The sequence below is a fragment of the Echeneis naucrates genome, chromosome 24, assembly GCF_900963305.1.
Source record: "Echeneis naucrates chromosome 24, fEcheNa1.1, whole genome shotgun sequence".
In the NCBI taxonomy this organism is placed as follows: Eukaryota; Metazoa; Chordata; class Actinopteri; order Carangiformes; family Echeneidae; genus Echeneis; species Echeneis naucrates.
This window is the reverse complement of record NC_042534.1, coordinates 9309886-9329655: the sequence shown is the minus strand read 5'-3', so window position 1 is coordinate 9329655 and position 19770 is coordinate 9309886. Positions and strand designations below refer to the sequence as shown.

The 19770-nt window shown below is 41.3% G+C and overlaps 1 protein-coding gene across 1 annotated transcript; it reads left to right on the top strand.

Annotated features, from left to right (window-relative positions):
* Positions 1–972: 972 nt before the first annotated feature.
* Positions 973–19294, top strand: fndc4a (fibronectin type III domain containing 4a). The gene is made up of 6 exons (XM_029496830.1): positions 973–1048; positions 7609–7724; positions 9198–9402; positions 15936–16025; positions 17922–18055; positions 19253–19294. The coding sequence occupies exons 1-6, from the start codon at positions 973–975 to the stop codon at positions 19292–19294; spliced, it is 663 nt and encodes a 220-aa protein (XP_029352690.1).
* Positions 19295–19770: the final 476 nt, after the last annotated feature.

The window sequence follows — 19770 nt, the reverse complement described above, 5'->3', positions numbered from 1 at the left end:
ACATGATTCATCCTCCTGATAACAGTGTGTCCTGAGAGCCTTGCTGCAGTGTGCGATTATACTATTATACACTGTTACTCAATGCCAGTTTGGTGAATGAAGCAGAAACATCAGAGGTGCACACCAATGCTTTACCCTCATTCTGATTGGCCCCACTCTCTCTCCGAGTCCTCCACCATCCAGCACCACATCTACTCCCTGTTGCTCCCCGCACATGCCCAACAACCTCGCAACAACAACACTGCTCTCCCTACTGCGGTAAATATTGACTCTTGGCTTTGCTCTCTCCCCTGCTGAAAAATTAAAGTGGCTGGAGATGCACTGCTCGAAGGTGAGTGGTGGCTGCAGCTCAGGTAGGCGGTGTGCAGCCGCTCTCCTCTGATGACACGTGAATGATTAATCATTGCACTTGAGCAGGAGCCCGGGGTGGGGGTGTCCAGGAGGTCTAGCCCGGACCGGGGAGAGGACCGGAGGCTGACCGGTGAGCACATCAGCTCGGATCGGTGAAGCAGCAGCTGCGGAGCGCGACGGGGGGCAGCAAGGGGTGGTGGTGGGGGGGACCTAAGGCGCTGTCCATGGTGCTGAATCTTCCGGCGTCCCCTCAGTCCGTGAGGGGGACACACGACCGAACCCGCTCGTTAGGATGCTGGAAGTCCACCAGACCTGGTCCGGGATCTCTCAGTCTGCATGAGGACATGGATTAAGTGGATTTAAGCCCGAAATGAAGAATCCGCCTCGGCTGACAAAAATGTTACTGAATGCATCCTCTGTCACACACTTTCGCCGGTCATCTGTTTATTGAACTGACCAGCTCGGGCCCCGATTGAGTCAGCGGCCGTTCAAACTAATCCCCTCCGAGGAATTTTCTACAAGTCAGGAAAAATAAAATGAACTAAAGTCATTTAGTTGCCCTTCGAGCATAGGAGAGCTGCTTTTTTAACACCAGAGAAAGGCACCGATTTCCGCCGAGACATGGCTCGCCTGCTTGCTTTGGTCAACTCCTTGGTCCTGTTGCTTTTTGGCAGCGACATGTTCTGGGTAGGAGCAAGTAAGTACAAGTGAAATTCTTTGTTGTGCACTTCGGAGCGTTGTGAAATGCGCAATTTGCCACACGCCACTCAAAGTATTAGAAAACGGGAATAGTTCTTTTAATCCGCACCTGGGCATGAGCTCAATTTGACCTTACAGCCATACACATAAAACTATTCAGACCGAACCCAAACAAGTCTCAGTGTGCATTTTGACATATTTGTGTTTAACAGTTTCATTTCATACTCCTGTGATAGCTATGGCAGTTCGCTGTGAGTTAATCATTTGATTTTAGGGCAATAAAACCAGGTAACAGCTCCTGTAAGGACAGAACCTGCACCACAGACACATGCAGCCCGTTTCTTTTCTCTTTGGCTTCATTAATGTTGTTTCACTGGAGAAAGGCCACCTTGTTCTTACTGAGTAATGGTTCTACATGCAGACCTAAAATATTCAGCTATTTACTTTTCTCACTGAGTGCGCCACAGAAACACGTTTTGCGAAGCCAGTTTGTAAAAACGGTCACATGTGTTTGAACTGCACAGTCTCATATACAGCAGATTTTACTCCCAGTATGATTTTTTTTGTGTGTGTGTGAGATTATCATTGTACTCTACAGTATCTGTCGCTTTATCTGTCTACCTCTTTCAGTTACTCCCACTTTCTCTCAGGGGAACTGTGTCCCACATGTGATAGCGCCTTTAGAGAATCAGATTGGCACTCTTTATGTGGGTGTCGTGTGCTGTCTGCTTGAGAGAAAGATTCAGAGCTTTTGTTCTGAGCTGACATGTGAGAGGCAATAAGCATTTGCAATCTCAGTGGAGTTCTGCACTGGGGTTGTTGTCGAGAGCAGGACAAGCTACTATTAAAATAATAAACACGCAACTCATAAATATACATAAAATGTGGCTTGTGTGGCAAGCTTCAAAGTACACGGGAAATATATGAGTAGTTCATTATTGCGTTCCCCATGCCTGAAATGAGACTGGGAGTAAGTGGCATGTCATTCAGAGGAAGGTCTGCATTATTTGGGTCAAGGTGAGGTTTGTCCAGAAAAATGGCAACCAAACAATGTCTCTTTTGGATAACACCAATGGGGAAATGGTGTTAAATGATTTACATGAGTTTACTAGCATATGATAAAATCCTTTTTTTTTTCACATCAGCTACTGAGCCTCATCTTTTGAGCTTTCCAACATGAGTCATGATTACACAAGAAATCATTGCATGGGTCTTTAAATTTGGATTGGTTCAATTTGTATTTGCAAAAGGAGAGACATTTTTGAATGTAATTGAGCCAAATGGCAGGCTAAACCCAGGCAACTGGTGCAAGCCCACACAAGATGTCTGAGTTTTCTCATTTTCTAGCTCCTATCTGACAAAAAACCTGCCTAACCACATGACATTTCCACAGTTCCAAAAACAAGCATGTGAGAAAATGAATCCTGCGTGAGAGCGAACCGAAGCTTAAGACACTGAACAAATGCAAATTAGAAGTTATTGGATTTATTTGGATGGCCAGGCTCATATCATTCATCAAATTGGCAATCTACTGTTCATAATTCTGGTGGCACATGGTGAATAGAATAGATTTTCTGCGTTGGTGTCACTGTGATCATTTTAACTGCTGTCACCTTACATGGCAGATGTTTTTGCAAATGCGCCGTCTCGTTCTGGCCTCGGCTTTATATCGGTGCTTTGAAAGTCATGCACTCGGCCACACTTGTTGGCTAAATCCGCTGCAGCCAATAGATTTAATGCTACACACACACACAAACATGCTCTTCACAAAACAAATTGGCACAAATTGTTGTGTGTCACTGTATGATGGGCTTTAAAGTTTGGGGAGGACAAAGTTATGTTAGCTCGCAGCTGAAAAGCTTCAGGGTTCGGCCAGTGATTACATTAACCACAGACTTGCACCTGGTCCCATCTTGCTCCACTGTTGCTTCACAGCCTCCGGGCCTGTGATGAAGACAGAGTGTACCTGAAACACGAGGCAGTAAATGCCATTTCTGGAGGTAGGCCCTGGAATATACAGTAAAAAAAGACAAAGCCACCCGTGGTAAGGCGAATCTTTCCATCTCACATGCTATATAGATGTCAGCCACTGTTGCTCATTTTAGGCAAATGCTAATGTATTAGGAGTAGGAGGTTTCAAAAATATGGTGTGTCGAGAAATGTGACAGAAACAGGATGGTAGAAGGGGGTGGACATAGAAATGAAACAAAGAAAACAGTTTTCAACGGTAATATGGGGGCAGACGGTGCTGCAGCTGAGATAAAAACCAGCAGGCCACTGCTAAAGACGCCGACAAGCAGGTGATTTGCAACACCTGCAAGAATCTGTGTGACAACCTCCCGCTGTGCAGAGGAGAACATTTAGACTTTTCCTCCACAGAGTCTGAAATGCATGCATATTAAGCTGTTTGAGGATTGACTGAGCCCCACATCGATATTCATGGTACCTGTTACGAGTCCCTGCCCCATTTAGAAGATGTCAGTGCACGCGTTATTTCACACGGCTTTATATGTGTCAGAAAATGATCATGTTGCGAGCAGACCTTCAAGCTGTCAGTAGTTTTGAGGTAACGGGCGGAAAGTTGATAGATAACAGCCACCTCGGTAAACTGCACTGTTTTGACTTTTAAATGCGCTTGAAGCATTATAGATTTTTCACCTTCAGGAGTTGTGTTGTGTCCTTAGTGAACTGATCAATCAGTCGCAGTGCTCACGAAATAATGAGTCAGGCTCTTACTCACGTCAGATTTGATCTATGTAAAAATCAAGCTGTTGCCGCTTTTGTCTGTGTGTAAAACATCTACAGAGTAAAATGTCAATCAATCACATTCAAAACTGTGAATGAGCTTTTAGAATACCATCTCATAATTCTAAATATAAATGTTTTTATATCGTTTGGACCAACCGTCCAAAAGAGAGCACAAATAACTGTGACACATCACTATATGTGGAATATATCAACGCCAAGTTAACCTACAAAGGATCTCTGCTACTACACAATTAGAACGGGTCACTGCATCCGCTTCCACACTCTCTGCGCTTTCTATGACAGTGATCTAAAATGGAGGTGACAATTTTATTTTACGATCAATCAATAACTCACATCAGGTGCAAAAGGAGGTCGGGGGAATAGCAGACATATTACAAATATTGCCACAATACTGCTTCTCCACAGCTGATTCCTGGAAACAGTAAAACAGAGATGACGTGGCGCCTGCCCAAGTCTGTTTCTGGTGACTCTGACGTGAATTTTCGACTCGCGGCTCCTCTTTCTGCCTCTTTTTATTCCACGTGTCACAGTGATCCAAGGTGGTTGCTAATGTTCTACTGTCAACCAACAAGTGCTTAGCTGTGCAACACAAGCAAGTATGGAGGTCAAAATATATATGATTTCAGGGCCATACCTCACAATAATAAAGTGAAACTGGGCTCCTTTCCACGTGGCTCGTCAGCTATTGAGAGATCCAGGCAGCACTTTTACTATCTCTCTGCTTAGATGAGGGGGGGGGGTAATGTACTGGGCTTTGGCTATGTGCTATGATCCATCCCGGCAGTGCACCCATATCCCCCAGAAAGCCACACCATTTGTTTGCACTGACACACTCCTCGGCCGCTGTGACCTAGTGCCGTTTGATTTCAGATCAGATCAGATCAGAAAGCATTCTTTGGAGTGGGGCTTCCAACAAATATTGAAATGTCCACAGTGATACTTATTGCTACAAAAGGGGACATCAAACAACCTAGATGGGGAACGACAGGATTCAAATCTAAAAATATTTGCTTTAGGTAATGACTGATTTCCAGTTGCCATCTGTTGACTGGTTATGTGATTTGATTTTGTAAACAGCAGCAGGCATTTTTCCTTTATATTGTGGACTTCCAACAGAAAAGGAATGAAAGTATCAGTTTCAGCTTCATCTCACCTCGGTCTCTATCTTATAAGGGCCACTTCACCAACAGGGTGGAATTATAGTTGCTCCCTCAACCGCCTGTGATTGAAGCATCATATATGGTAGGAGGATGGCACTTACGCATTAGTGATGATACATGACCTGGATCAACTGAACCGTCATTTGCTCCATCACCAGGAAATGACTCACAGACAATGCATCATGGTTCCTGGGTGCTTTTTGGCCCGCGTGCAGCTGTGTATAACCCCCATTACCGAAGGACAACGAGCTTCAGGAGAAATGAATGTGACCCGCCTTATATGTAAATGTAAATGTGATCAACATGCAGGCTGAGGCTTGATAGCGTTTGCTTGTTAACTGTCGAATCGTATTCATTCTTACGAAAGAAATGAAGATTCTTATTATAATTTGGAAAAGCACGTTTGGGGTGATGCGGCTGCACGAACCAAAGCTTCTGTGCTGCCTTTAGGAATACAAAGGTGAGATATTGTGGAAAATTACAATCTGTTGCATATTTACATGAAGTGAGTATCCTGATGATACATTTGCCAGATTATAGGATCACTGGTATGATCGATGATCATTAACTCTTCGTGACACAAAATTTGCATTCGTTTACATACTGCCAAAGCACAAGGACGGTATGACTCGCTGCCCTCTAACTCTCTCACTAAAGGAAAATTTATACCATGTGAGTTGCCTTCTTAACCTATTGTACGACTCTCCTGATACATCACAGCACCTGCTTCCATAAAGGAGCTTCTCATTAAACAGACAAAACGACACAGACATCACCTCTTAACCTCTTGATACCGGTGCTGCAAATGGCCAAGGCCAGTTTTCCCTCCGCGCTCTCTACAGTTGGAACATTCCTTTCCCATCACGGCCAGCATTACTCTGCCCCCGTGTTCAGCTCATTTGCTCCTCTTCCACAAACCTATCTCCGAGCCTGTCATGGGCCTTAGGAACTGAGCGTCATGCCTGTGTTTGACCTGTGGCTGAGACAGGGCGGCTGATAGTCATCGTCCGACCTCGGGGTCTTGCTTCAATGCCACCTTTTGCACCTAACACAGAGGCCATCATTGATTGTCTCTGAGATAAAAACAGACAGAAGTGCAAGAAGTGATAGACAGAATGAAAGAGAGAGAGAGACAGAGAGAGATAAAAGGGGAGACAAGGTGAGATAAGAGGAGAGGGATGTGAGAGGCACTGAGATAGGAAACAGCAAATCATTTCAAATGACTCCCAATTTCACAGTTTCTTCTTTCATCTTTCTCTCTCAAGTGCACTTTTACGATGACATATTGTCCTTGTGCAGGGCACAACTTCAGTTGTCATCTCAAGACAACTGTATTATGGGTCGTTACATCCAAGCCTCATAAGTTGATAACAGCGTTTGAAATATAAATTGACCATAGAGCCATCGATTGATACTGGCTTCGAGGTAAACTGCTGCAGAAAACAATGATAAAAATCCTACTCGTACTTAAGCTATCTGCATGTTTAATTTTTTACTGTGAATTTCTCACATATCTGACAACGCCAGAGATTTCCACTTACTTGACCCTGCGCAAGTAGAATCAGTTACCATTTGTGACATCACCCAAAATCCATTAGACCTACGTGAACAACAAAATCTCTGTGGTGGGCCCCTAAGTCCACATCTGGCCAGCCAATCCCATCTCACCTATCTCCCACCTATCACCCATCTCACAGACTGTAGAGCCATACAGAACCCTCCATTAGACCTGTCGTCCTCTGTTTCTCCTGCCTTTTGCTTCCCAGGCTTTTGTCGCCACTTTGCAATCAGCACTTCCACCAGCAACCAAATCATGATAGATGGCTGCAAAATAACAAGGCAAAGAAATGCAACCCCGACCGAGGGGGGTGCACATGGAGCGGACAAAGTGGTTACTTTAAAAAAGATGAAGCAGATTAGAAGTTCAGTGTGTTCTCTGTTCCCAAGTTAATATAATGCAGCTGGAATGACAAAATGAAAACGAAAACTGTAGTTTTGTTATCTGGCTTTTATCTGGAGCATGAGAATTTTTTTTTTCATCACAAATTTGCTGCTTTGTGTTATGCAATAATAAATTCTTTGGGTTTAAATTCTTCTGATTGGACCAAAAAAAAAAAAAAAAAAATCAAAAATACTGTTATATTGTATATGTCTAAAATTATTTGTGATTGGATGATTGAGTGAAATCATCAAAATGATTGTTAGTTGTATTTTCTTCCATTTTGCACTAATGCTACAAAACTACAAAAGACAATTAACCTTTAAAAAGAATCCACTTTAAGTGGTGATGAAACTTTGGGGCTTACATCCTCAGTCTATCTTTGAGTTGCTGCTCCTAATTTCAAAGCCTTTATTGCAAAATAAACACTACCACCACATCATGATACAGATACAGATGTTTTCGGTGTAATTCCAATTACTAATATATCCCCAACCCTTAGAAAATGGACACTGACAGTAGGAATAGTGACAATTAGTTGTTCCCTCTTGATCCAAACACCTGCGGTGAGTTAGTGCCAAAGTGATTCGAGAGTCTTTCCAGGTGCAGCAAGGGCACAGATGGCAGGGATAATATGATATCTAGTGGTTGGATTAACGGCTCGCTCTGTTTGTGTTTCCTTTCTTCCAGACCGGCCCCCAGCTCCCGTCAATGTGTCTGTCATGCACCTGCGGGCCGACTCGGCGACTGTATCCTGGGAGGTTCCAGAGGGAGACACAATAATTGGCTTCTCTATCTCACAACAGGTAATTCGTAAAGTTGCAATATTAATCAGAGAGACCTTTGAAAAGTTAGCAGAACAAGTAACCCCCCCCCCAAAAAAAAAAAAAAAAAAAAGGTGGCACCATTTTTATTTTTAGCTGAGGCCATTTCCAGTCTGGCACCAAGCCTTCATTCTGCCCTGTTCAAGTTATGATAGCACACCACACAGAGAATAAATAGAACGAAGAATCAGTTTCCTATTATTCCTTGATATACACTGAGATAAAAAAGTGAATGTTAAATTTACTGATAAACTGATGGAATACTTGACTTTGACTGAATGCTTAAGAGGAATTTGTGACAATTGTGACTAAATATACTGACTTAGAAGCAACACACATGCACAAGATCTTGAGTGAATATAGGTGTGTGTTTTCTTTTTAAGATATATTTTCAGGAAGCCCTCAAAGGTTTGCTCACCGTGGAGAAGCCCCAACTTAATCGTACCTTCAAGCTTGTAGTCAGAATTAAATTTGGCTTGGTCGATTTTGTTAAGAGTAAACAAGGATGTAGCATGAATGCAAATAAGTATGCGAGGCTGCCAAAGTGGATTTTCCGAGATGAAAAGATTTCAAAGGCTGAAAATAAGAAAACCAATGATTGCCAAAACCTGAATGCTTTAATGTCATATGCTCCTGTAATCATGTTTATGCTTTATGCAACTAAGAATATTATACACCCTTTTAAAACTTTGCCACTGACTCAGTGCAACCGATGGGCTGCATACAACAACTCTCTCCTGAGGGCTGTTCATCATGTTACATAACTATATTGGTCCACCCTTCCTAATTACAGCGACTGTATCTGGATCTTAATTCATTGCATTATTCATTATTTCCCATGAGATCACAATCTTTTTTATTATTATTATTATTTTTTTTAAATCAGATCCCTCAGTCAAGCAGGGCAATAAAAAGCACATAAGAAACATCTGGCTCAAAGCCATTTCCAGTGCAGATGGGTTTCAAAGCACAGTGAAAAGTGGAGCAGTGCATGTGAGCCAGAGGAATCATTTTCACAGCTCTGGGTCTTGACTACTCCAGTAACATCCTGAAAGGTCAAAGACAAACTTCGGGAGCTTCTGTCTCGAGATACTCAGAGTACAAATTAATCAAAATCTTGACTCTCCGGCTTTTCAGTTTCCAGTCAAGACTCCATATGGCAAACATAAAGTGCCAACTGTTAACATAATAAAGCACTCAGCATGTCACTCTCGAGGTCTTGAATATTTTCTGGTTGGTCCCCTCCACCTCTCGTCGTCATGCCCCATATACAGGTACACGATTGTTTTGAGACTTTTTCTTTTATGATGTTGCAGGGTTATGCATCACTGATGATTATCTGGTAAATACGAATATTCATAAAATTAATAAAGAAGGTCAGCATCAGATTTGTTTGGGGTCAACTTTATCGCCACTCTAATGATTACTTAATCTGGTCCTTTTTCTAATACCCAGAGGCAGGACGGACACATGCAGCGATTCATTCGTGAAGTTAACACCACCAGCCGCTCTTGTGTTCTTTGGGACCTGGAGGAGGAGACGGACTACATCATCCAGGTCCAGTCAATTGGCCTCTACGGGGAGAGCCAGGCGAGCAAGAAGGTCCATTTTCGAACCCTCAAGAAATCAGACCGCTTTCCCTCAAACAGCTCCAACCAAGGTATGCTGCTCCAAGACACTAAGGCCGACAAAGTTCATGGGGAAAAAAATTTGGTATTACTTCAAATAATAAACAATTTTAAGGAACAATGGAATTGTCTTTTCAATACTGGCATCAAATCCTTTAAAAAGAAAAAAAAAGCTGAGCTGTCAGACTTTATCACCTCTTGGGCTCCGCCCACACAGGAAACGAGGTGGCAGGTAGAGGAAGTTCAGAGAGGTGATAGAGGGATTTTCCACACCTTAAGTCAACAGTCTGCTGGAAAGTCTGTCAGGATGCAGCACTGCACTGGCTTTTTACAGGGCCGTTACGTAACGTCCAAACATAATGCTTTGTTTTTAATTTTACATGGTCTGCCTCTGGCCTTTCTCCCAAGGCACAGACAGCAGCAAGCCATTACTGAGGCTTTCCAAGCTGTTGCACTGAAACCTCTTCTGGCTGTTGAAAGCTTTTGAGCATCCTGACATTGAAAATGAGGTACAGTAAAGGCCGGTGCTGGCATAAGTGCAAGTAACTTGAAGCATCCACTCAATGTGTGTCTTTGGGCACGGGGGGGGGGATGCTGGGGCGGGGGATGTATCTGGCAGGTTTATTTTCTCCCAGAGACCTATTCATTATTGACAGACTCTTGGAGCATGGCTGCAGGGAATCTCCTTTCTGAATTTATGCAACTCTATATCACTCCGGGTGCCTAATCAGGATTCTGACACACACTCCAAACCGCTTCAAACTCTGTCTGGGCCGGGCTCATAGGTTGGAGGAAATATGAGGACTGTGACCAACAGAGAATAGGTTTAGCACGGTTCTGTCTTCCTTACAGCACAGATCAGGGACAAGAGAGAAAAAGCTATTTGCTCTCTATAATAAGCAGTTCGGTCAAGTCTACATTTCAGAAAAAAAAAGGAAAAAAAAAAAAAAAAAACCCGAAATGCTAATCTTCTCTGCATTAGCTCAGCCACGATTATGGGATGAGTCAAATAGATTACTATTAAAATAATGGCTTCCGGGGTTTGACATTGATCTTGAATAAGAATTTTTTCCTTTTCGTTAATTTATGGTCTGAATACAGAAAGTGCTGATACGGGTAAATCATAAATGTTTTCTTAAGCTGACTCAAGTTGAGTACCATTAGCTAAGCTGGCAAGAGGAGCCAAAGTGAAAGAAACTAATTCTTACTCGGGTTCAACACAAAAGCCATTCATTAAGCTAAGACAGACGCTGGCATTCCACCTCTGTCCTGAGGATTTACAATAAATAGTCAGGAAGTTATTCTCTCAGCATATTTTTGAAGGTAAGAGCAATGGAATTTAGAAAGTCAAGCGACCAGCAATACTGGAACAAAGTGCTGAGCATGAGAAGACTCACGGCGGGGGAATGTCGAAATTTTTCCCAAAAAGATTCACTATACAACATTAATCAGGATTTCTGGCCCTTTGAGCGAGCCAAGTGTGTCAGGAAAACAGCCCGCTGAGTGGATGAGCTTCATTTGTGGGAGTCTGGTTTTGAAAGCACGGAAGTAATCAGTGGCAGCACCCCATAAATCTGTCTCCTCAAACTCTATTTTTAAGGTTCAATCACATCAAACCACACACATGAAACGAACTCGGAGACATTCAATAAATAGCCTAATATGCAATGATTTCTATTTATTAAACCAGTGTGAGATAAGTACCCTTCTGAATAACTGCAAATACAAACAGTGAACACATTTATTTCGCTGGTGTGAGGAAAAATTGTAACGCAGGTGAAGTTGGAGAAACAAAAAAGGCAGCCTGAGTGAATTGCAATTTCAGCAATACATAACGAACTGTATTTTAGAGATGCCGCCTGAGGTTATGTATCTTAAAAGCGAAAAGTACAGTTTAGCTGATTAAATTAATACCCGCTGACTCAGAGTTAGTTCAGTTGATTTGCGGTGCGAGATAAAAACATTTCTGCTCATTAAATGACATTTCCGCTGTGCATTTTAGTCAAGTGTAAACTAATAAATGACGTTACGGCAGTTGTGGTTATGCAGCTATGAGTAATGTCCAAAAATACCCAAAAAAGAGAAACTGAAGCCCCTTCCACCATTTCAAATGATGAACCATATTTTCCAAGGATCGTAAACACCATTAATTTCAACATACCTGAAGTCATAGATACCTATGACAGGCTGACACACTCATCAGAGATCTGCTGGAAAGAATACTATGAATGAGCAGCAAAATAAAGATGAGGCTGTTATACATACATATAATAAATCGGAAAATTCATAAATAAGCCTAAGCATTGGCAATGCACAGTAGTTCTAGCCCTCACAAACAAACACACAACTATTTGGTTTTTTTCTCATGTGAATGCAAACAGGCTGTAAACATCAGAAGCTATCATTTACTCCTTCGGTGGCAGCCGTTGAAGTAAAAGCAGACAGGCCCTGGGCAGTAGCACAGTTTTTTTTTTTTTTTTTTTTTTAGACATGTGCCTAATTCTAGTGATTTGCAGAGAAGCAAAGGGACTAATTCTCATCGAGCATTCACCTACATTTTCAGGTCATAATTAGGTTGTCTGGTTGTGATCATGGCCTGTAATTAAGTTATATTGTTTCCCTGGTCCAGGCTTCTTCTCATTGCCACAGTAAAAATAATTTCATTGGAGACCTGTAGGGATAAATTACTAACCCAAGGGAGCAAAAAAATTGTTAAATAAGAAAAAGGTAACAGGATACAGATAATAATAATAATCATCATCATCAGCATGAACAACCAGTATTTTCTGCTAAACACTTGTTTAAGACACAGTATTCGTTTCACACAACCTCAGTAAATACATTTGTCTTTTGTTTTTTTCAAATAGAAGTTATTTGTTTTAGTAAAAGATGTTTACAACGCTTCCTCCTACGAATAAAAACATACATTTTTCATGAAGCTGAATTTGGATTCATATAATTTGTAATTTTTTCCTTTGGTTCTTGTTGCTTGCTGCTATTTTTGCCTAAAAAGACTTTTTCATCCGGCTGGCAGCAGCATCACAGAGCTGCTTCAGAGATCCTTTTGTCACAGCCAAGTGCCTCCGATTGAAACTAAATTGATTTGCTGTATATACCCACAAATCAATAATGCCCCCTCTCCCTTTGATAACGCGATTACATATTTGTGTACATGTGTACACGGACCGGACAGATTCAGAATCCATTTACATCATGTAAAGTATTTCCTGGCAAGATATGCACCATGTGTTGCTGGCAAAATTTGAATTTAAATAGGCTGCTGTGGATCTTCCTTTCCAGGATCAATAGGTCTATCCAAAGTCTATTTCAATTCCATTAGTTTCGTGGAAAGCTTTTAATCAGAGAATTTATGTATGTGTTTGCCTGCCCTTCAAGAGTGACGTATGTTGTGCTGCCGCTCTGGCTCCCAGATTGAAAAACTTGCTGGATCTTAAATGAAGAAAATTTATTTTTATTGATTAAATTTTGAGGACTACAAATACATATCTAAACTGGAAGAATGTTTGAAAAAAGAAAAAAAGGTAAATGAACACATGCTTTTGTGTGAACAAACAGTCTTCAGCCTTCAAAAAAAAAAGAAAGAAAATCCAAATAATCTGTATAAATAATTCCCCCCCAAAAAACCCATTATCCCAATGAAAATGTTGCCTGCTGCTACCAAGCTGTCAAACTGCTTCACACAGGTGAGCAAAACGGGATTATTTTCAAAGGATGGATGCCCTGAGCAGCCAAACCTAACCAGGATGGTGGTCCCCGTGGACACAATTACTGTATGACTATTCAAAGACATGCCGAGCTGTCTTTGCTGAGTCAGAAGCTGCACCTACGGCAGCCTCCCTCTTAGCAGCACTGAGACAAAAGTAAGCTGCACACTGTTCTTTATCTGCTGAGTTAACAGATGAAATTTTACCTCCACATTTTGTTGATGGTTTACATGCATGCACAGCGGGTTTGCAGCACAATGATGTCCCAATGATTATGACAGAACTTAAACACTTGACCAACAAAAAACTGTAATTACTCTGCAGTTGTTTTGATAATCACTACAATAGCTTTCAAACCAAATTGCTCGGTATAAAATGAAATTACAGGTCTGTTAGTGTTAGTGTTATCAGCACACGCATTAAAGGAGCTGTTTGGAAATGTTGCTATCTACTTTAGCAGTCTAAAAGACATATTGTGAGTTTGGGAACATTTACTCATTCAAAGCCATCTAGAGCGGTTCAGACCATCAGACCAACACCAATGGTGCCTCTTGTATCACATCTTCTCCCCGACTGGTGTTAGCACGCTAACCAGCTATCCCCAGGCCGACCCGTCACCTTGCGATAATGATTCAGTGTAGTCTCTTATCTGTCCTGAGGTCATCAGGGCGCTCAGAGAGCACATTACAAACATTTGTTTTATAAGGAGAACAACTGCCAAAGCTATTTTCAAGCAGCAATTACCACCACCTGCCCCTGGCAAGACACCAGACTCCACAAAATGCCTCCTTATTGCCTCTTTAACACAATCCAAAGAAGCAGCCTTTTGTTGGCTGTTGTTCAGTTGTTGTTGCTTTCATTGTTGGTCTTCGAGACCTGACTCTTTAAACTAAAATAGAGTACAACAGCTTTTGCAATCATAACTGATTCCACATGTTCTCATTTTAATGAATTTTCTCAAGATCAATTAATTCAGTTATTGCTTCTTCATTTTCTTCAAACGTGCTTTATTTCACTCACATTTTTACAGCGGTAGGAAATCTTGTTTTTAAGCTGAACTAGTTCTGAATAGTTCGCCGTGAAGTGAATTGTCTCAAAGAAACTTAATTAAAGGATAAATCAACAGATGCATTTCAGTGAGACCAGTAAACCGCTGCCCTGGTGTATTGTTACAAGGTTTTCTGACACAGTTCACAGCCGCAGTCATCAACAAGGGATTTAGGCTAGAAGTAGAAGGAAGGACAACTAATTACCTCCACACAAACTCTTTGGTGCATCTGCGCCACAAAAGCAGAGAATCACAACACACATCTGAGTGTGGTGCCAACATGAAATATGTATGATACAGCAGCGGTTCATGTTATACAGGTCATCTAGAAATCCAGTTCACTCACTCTACTACATCAAATATATATATAGATTCTGTGTATCAGCATTTTACACAACGTGCACGTACCGAAGCAATTTTTCGAGTTAAGTAAGTTCATTTGGTGGATTAGAAAAATGTCAACGAGATGAAGATGTTCTTTCGGCAAATCCTGAGGAATTCAGAATCCGTAAAAAAAAATGACCTCCATTACTAAAACTGTCTTTGATGCCTTCATTTCAACACTTCGTAGTTTTTGACTTGCAGAGAGACAGAGGGGATGTGAGGAGCAGCAACCTGCTTAAGCACTGACCTGAGTCCTGATCTGACATTTAAGAGTTGTGTGCAGTCTGATATCAGCTGTAGAGCTCATTCTGAAAAGAGAGGATGATGCAGGTGAATTTTAGATTACGGCCTCAAAGGACTGCCTGAAACTTTTTCAAGTTATCATTATAAAACACAAGTCATGATTGGCTTTATTGCTGTTTTGGCCCACAAACCTTTGCTGCTATAAGTTAGTATCCCTCTTCTGCAAAAATACATCTGTTTAAAATACCCACTTGTGAGCCATCAAGTCGTGCTGGAAATCCATCAGATACTAAGAGGGTTTTCCAGTCAGATTTAAAAACAAACATTTCTCAAGCAAAATGAGATGTATGTTCGGAAAGAATGGCTGACATTCCATACCCTCAAATATATTTTTGTGTGTTTTCTGAATCTCGACAACAGAGATTAGTCCCATGACCCATAGGCAGAATGGCTACAATAAAGAAAATAACGGACACCTTTTTGCATAAATAAATATAAATATTTAGTGTCAACATTGTTCTCTACTCTTTTTAATGTTATTTTTGTTGTTGTTTTTTCGATGACATCCAACTCACCATGTTACAAAAGTCTTAGCTTTAAGCGAGAGCCTTCTTAAAAGACAAATTCCTGTACATTTCCCATTTTCCAATCACGTCTATCCACACCAGCACAAAGGCAGAAAGGCGGGGCAGTACAACTAATCTTAGTCTATAATTGCGATCATGTAAAGAGAGCTGACGGCCTAGTGTTCAGGGCCAGTTTGTTGACAACTTGATTCACTAAACGAAGCAATTGGGAGGAGTGGTGTGCTGGAAAACTTCCATCCATGCGGGTTAAGAGGTAGTTTGGCGAGTGGAAATAGGTTCACAGTCAATCCACTTAGAGGAGGATTAATGCTATGCTTTTACAGTTTTTGCAGAATGGCGTATACGTCATGAAAAATAAACACTGTGTCAAATTTTTGCCAGTACTTACTCGCAGAGTTCAAGTTTGAGTCTCCCATTCAACCTGATTCACAGAAAATTGTGTGAATGGCTCTGGAAGCAGCATTTTTAGCTTCATTTGCCCCACTGACTACATTTCAACATTCTCGTAATTATTGTATTATTTCTTGTTTCAGATTCACTGTTTAGTTTTAAAGTATCCTATCTGTCCTCTCTCCTAGATGACCCAACTGTGCAAGGCCTGGACAAGTCGCGTCATCTACAAACAGGAGAGATGATCATAATTGTGGTGGTCTTGGTCATGTGGGCTGGTACGTTTGTAGTGTGTGGGTTTTTATGAATTTCATAAACACTGGAATAAATCCAGCAGAAAAGAAAAACGTTCTTCAAGGCTGTAGGAGCAATAAAGCCTTGATTTCATTCGCCTGCTGCAGTTTTCGTAGTACAGCACAAATTCTTTGACTGAGACCTGCCCAAATGTCATCAGTATTCCAGCCTAAGCACCTGGTGCTGTTGTCTATAGCTGTACAATCCTTGTCCTTTAGGATGACACAAGAACATAAGCCTTTGTTCTAGTAATGGTTATCAATAAAGTTTACTATCCGTAAGTATAATATACTGTAAAGGAAAAATGAAAGCTGCTGTCAATAGTGAAATTCAGCTTAATGAGCAAAAAGTTAACAGTACTTGTTCAGTGGAACCGCAAGCATTAATTATTGCCTGGTTCATCATGCAGACCTGACAGAAGGATGGTGTATTATAGTACATGATCCTGTAGCCACATCACTATACTGACACGCTGATCAATAAGCCAGAGATCAATTGACGTTCACCCAGAACAAGACAAATAAGATCCCCTTTTAAGTTTAAGTCCTGACGGCTGCTCTTTACACTGAGAAAAAAAAAAAAAAAAAAAATTGGACATCTCTGAGCATCTCATCCCTTTAAGGCTGCTTCTCAACAGCGATGCCAAACCACCATCACACAGTTCTGAGCATCCTCTGTATCTAAGCTCTCTATCTGAGAGTGATCTTCCGCCTCTCTAAGGAAGTGTGCTGATTAATGAAGTGTTGAGGCACAATGAGAAGTAGCATAACTGACAGGCAGCCAGGAGCAGGATTTCCCACCCCCAAGCCCCAGAGTGAGATATTAAATAATACTAATGAGAGAAACCAAAGTAATGCAGAGGCAGTGATGAGTGGGAGTGAAAGGATCATCTCATGTGGTGTTTTCATAACCAACTGCTCATTTGCAGCCAGTGCAGTTTAAATTTAGCTTTCCAATATTTTTCAAAGACACTAAGATATAGTCTTATTATTTGTATTGAATTGTTTAATTGTTTTTTTTCCTGATCTTTTTACATTTCAATACTCTTTCATTGTTACTTTGTTACCTCGCCTGAAAAGTGAATTATCTTATAAGCTTATTACATAATTGCATTTACATGATGCAATCTAATCTGCATTATTAGGAAACATTTTTTGTGTCATAAGCGGCTGTGGGATTTAAAAAAAAAAAAAAAATGCTTAAAATATACAGAAGACCTCAAAAGCCACCAATGTGTTTGCAGAGCAGCAGAGTTTGTTTTCACGTGCACATTACAATTAACTGCATAAATACAGACAAATTACTTGTAAGGTTACACAAATGTAACTGTAATTTTACTGTGATACATGCAACTGTAAATGTGGACCTGGCTGCCATCAACATCTCTCAGCTACCCGTAAAATGTCACGTACCTGCAATATTGCAGAATGTACAAGATGCATTAATGCTCATTTGTAAATTAAATGAACCCACGCATATGCATCTGGGTATTTCTCACGGCTCCCCAGTTCTCATTAGCAGAACTGTACACCAGTTTCTCAATGTTTAATGACAGTGTTGTCATATTCATCACTGGAGTGAGGCTAAGGAAGCCCACATTTACATATCCAACCTGGAGACTCCACCAGCATCTGGCAAAGTGCAACAAAGCAAACTCCACAGGGAATAACTGTCTTACAAACTTTCAGATAAAGGCTCTGCCATCGCTCTCCCATGGGAGCTGAATTCCATTACCCACATAGCCTGTCAACCCGCTCAGCGAGAAGAAGTGGTGACATGTCTGTGAGTGACGGTTGCTGCCTCGTGATGAATTCCTATTCTCCTGTCTGTGTGTGTTTGTGTGCGTGCCGCACGTGTGTGTACCTCCCACCTCCTGGCAGCTGTTATTGCCCTGTTCTGCCGCCAGTATGACATCATCAAGGACAACGACTCCAGCAACAATAAGGAGAAGGCCAAGCCGTCGTCAGAGAGGAGCACACCGGAGCATCACAGCGGAGGACTGCTGAGGAGCAAGGTGAGTGAGAATGACACTTCTGCAGCGAATTCAGGACATTTTGTCTGAATGAGCCGAACTGACACTGAGCAGATACCTTACAAAGATGACAGTGTCACCACCTGCGTCAATTACTGTCTGGAGATGTGTTTAATCTGTCTCGTGTGTTGAAGGATATGTACAGTGAAGTGCTGATGATGTCATTCTGCTGTTTTTAAACACAGGCTGCAGCAGAATCCATTTTTTCCACTGTATAATCCCGTTAATGTCCTCCAATCTAATTTCTCATCCTACTCATGCTGCCATCAGCTGTCCACCATTTTGGCATTTCATCAAAGCAAACCTGGTTATGCTGGATATTAACCTGGTGATTGTAGAATACAGGCACATATATCAGATGTTGCTTGGGCGATAACACTTATACTTCTTATGGGTGTCAGATACTCAATAGTGGCCACGCATTCTTAGGATTTCAGGTGTATAATATAAATCAATTTAGTTTCAGTGAGACCCATTTTGCTGCACAATGCTGCTGCCAGCTAGATTTAGAAGGTTTTTTTTAAAGCAATAATGATCAAGATATTGCAGTGCCCTCATGCCCAGGTGGATTTCTACCTCTCCTGAATGGACCTTGCAGTACCCTGTGCTTCACTCCTCTGCATATGCTCCTTTAAAACAGATCAGCTGCAAGCATTTCCTCACACCATTAATATGGAAAATATAAACTGACTTTTATTTGTTATGCAAATTGGGTTTGCATGTGGAGGCGAAAAAGACATATAGACATAGTTTTTAAACAGCTTTATACAATATAGAATTTCATTTTATTCAAATGTTTTTGAAAGATGAAACTGATATCATTCACCGTATCATAATTCCTATCTAATCCATGTCAGGGAGGGAGAAATACCGAAGTGGGTAAAAATCTAAGTGTAAAAAAGAGCAACAGGCAGATATGACCAATTGATGATCAAGGTCATTTGTGTTGCGAGTGTTGACATCTGGCTCAGATTTAACATACAGCAAAGAGCTCTTGTTTTCAAATTAGTCAAGGGCTTGCACTTTTCCAGCATTTAATTGCTGAAACTTGATATCAGCCCCTTGGGAAGATGCAGTGCATCTGTCTCCATCTAGTCTATGATCAAAGAGTTTTGTTTTTTCTCATAGAAAGACAACTGTAGCTGTGATGACAACTTTTATTTCCCTTGTCTATTGCAGTTTCATCCCTCTGTGCCGTCTATCAACATCATTGAAGTCTGAGAAGAATCGATGCTCGATAAAAATTCCTCTCTGTTCTACCATCAACGCATTTTTCAAGCTTTCTCACTGATGACTGAAAAATAGAGAAAGTGCAAAGTTTCTGTGAGTCTTCATTAGTGAATAAGGTCGGGTAGGCAAGTCTTACAAAGGTCACACATGCATGCAGACAGTATTTGTTAGAAAACACAACAATAAGCTACAAATACACACTCAGAGCTACCCATCCAGCAACCCTACACAAAACTATACAACCCTAAATTCAGACACACATCGCGCAGTAACTAGCAGAAATCTACAGTACGTGAATTGATGTTGACCCATGGTGCAGTTAACACTGACGTCTTTGCCAGGTGCTTGGTATGTTATTGCAATACAAAACACACAATAGAAGTTAATAATCTCTGGGAGGCCTGTCTTCATGGCTTTAAACACGCAGTGTATTTTTGATATTGGCATGTGCAATGAGATCCCACTTG

Excerpts from the sequence above, each read along its gene's own strand:
- fndc4a (XM_029496830.1), top strand. The coding sequence starts at position 973 with ATGGCTCGCCTGCTTGCTTTGGTCAACTCCTTGGTCCTGTTGCTTTTT. Across the intron at positions 1,049-7,608 it reads CATGTTCTGGGTAGGAGCAA|ACCGGCCCCCAGCTCCCGTC; the intron begins GTAAGTACAAGT and ends CCTTTCTTCCAG. Across the intron at positions 9,403-15,935 it reads CTCAAACAGCTCCAACCAAG|ATGACCCAACTGTGCAAGGC; the intron begins GTATGCTGCTCC and ends CCTCTCTCCTAG.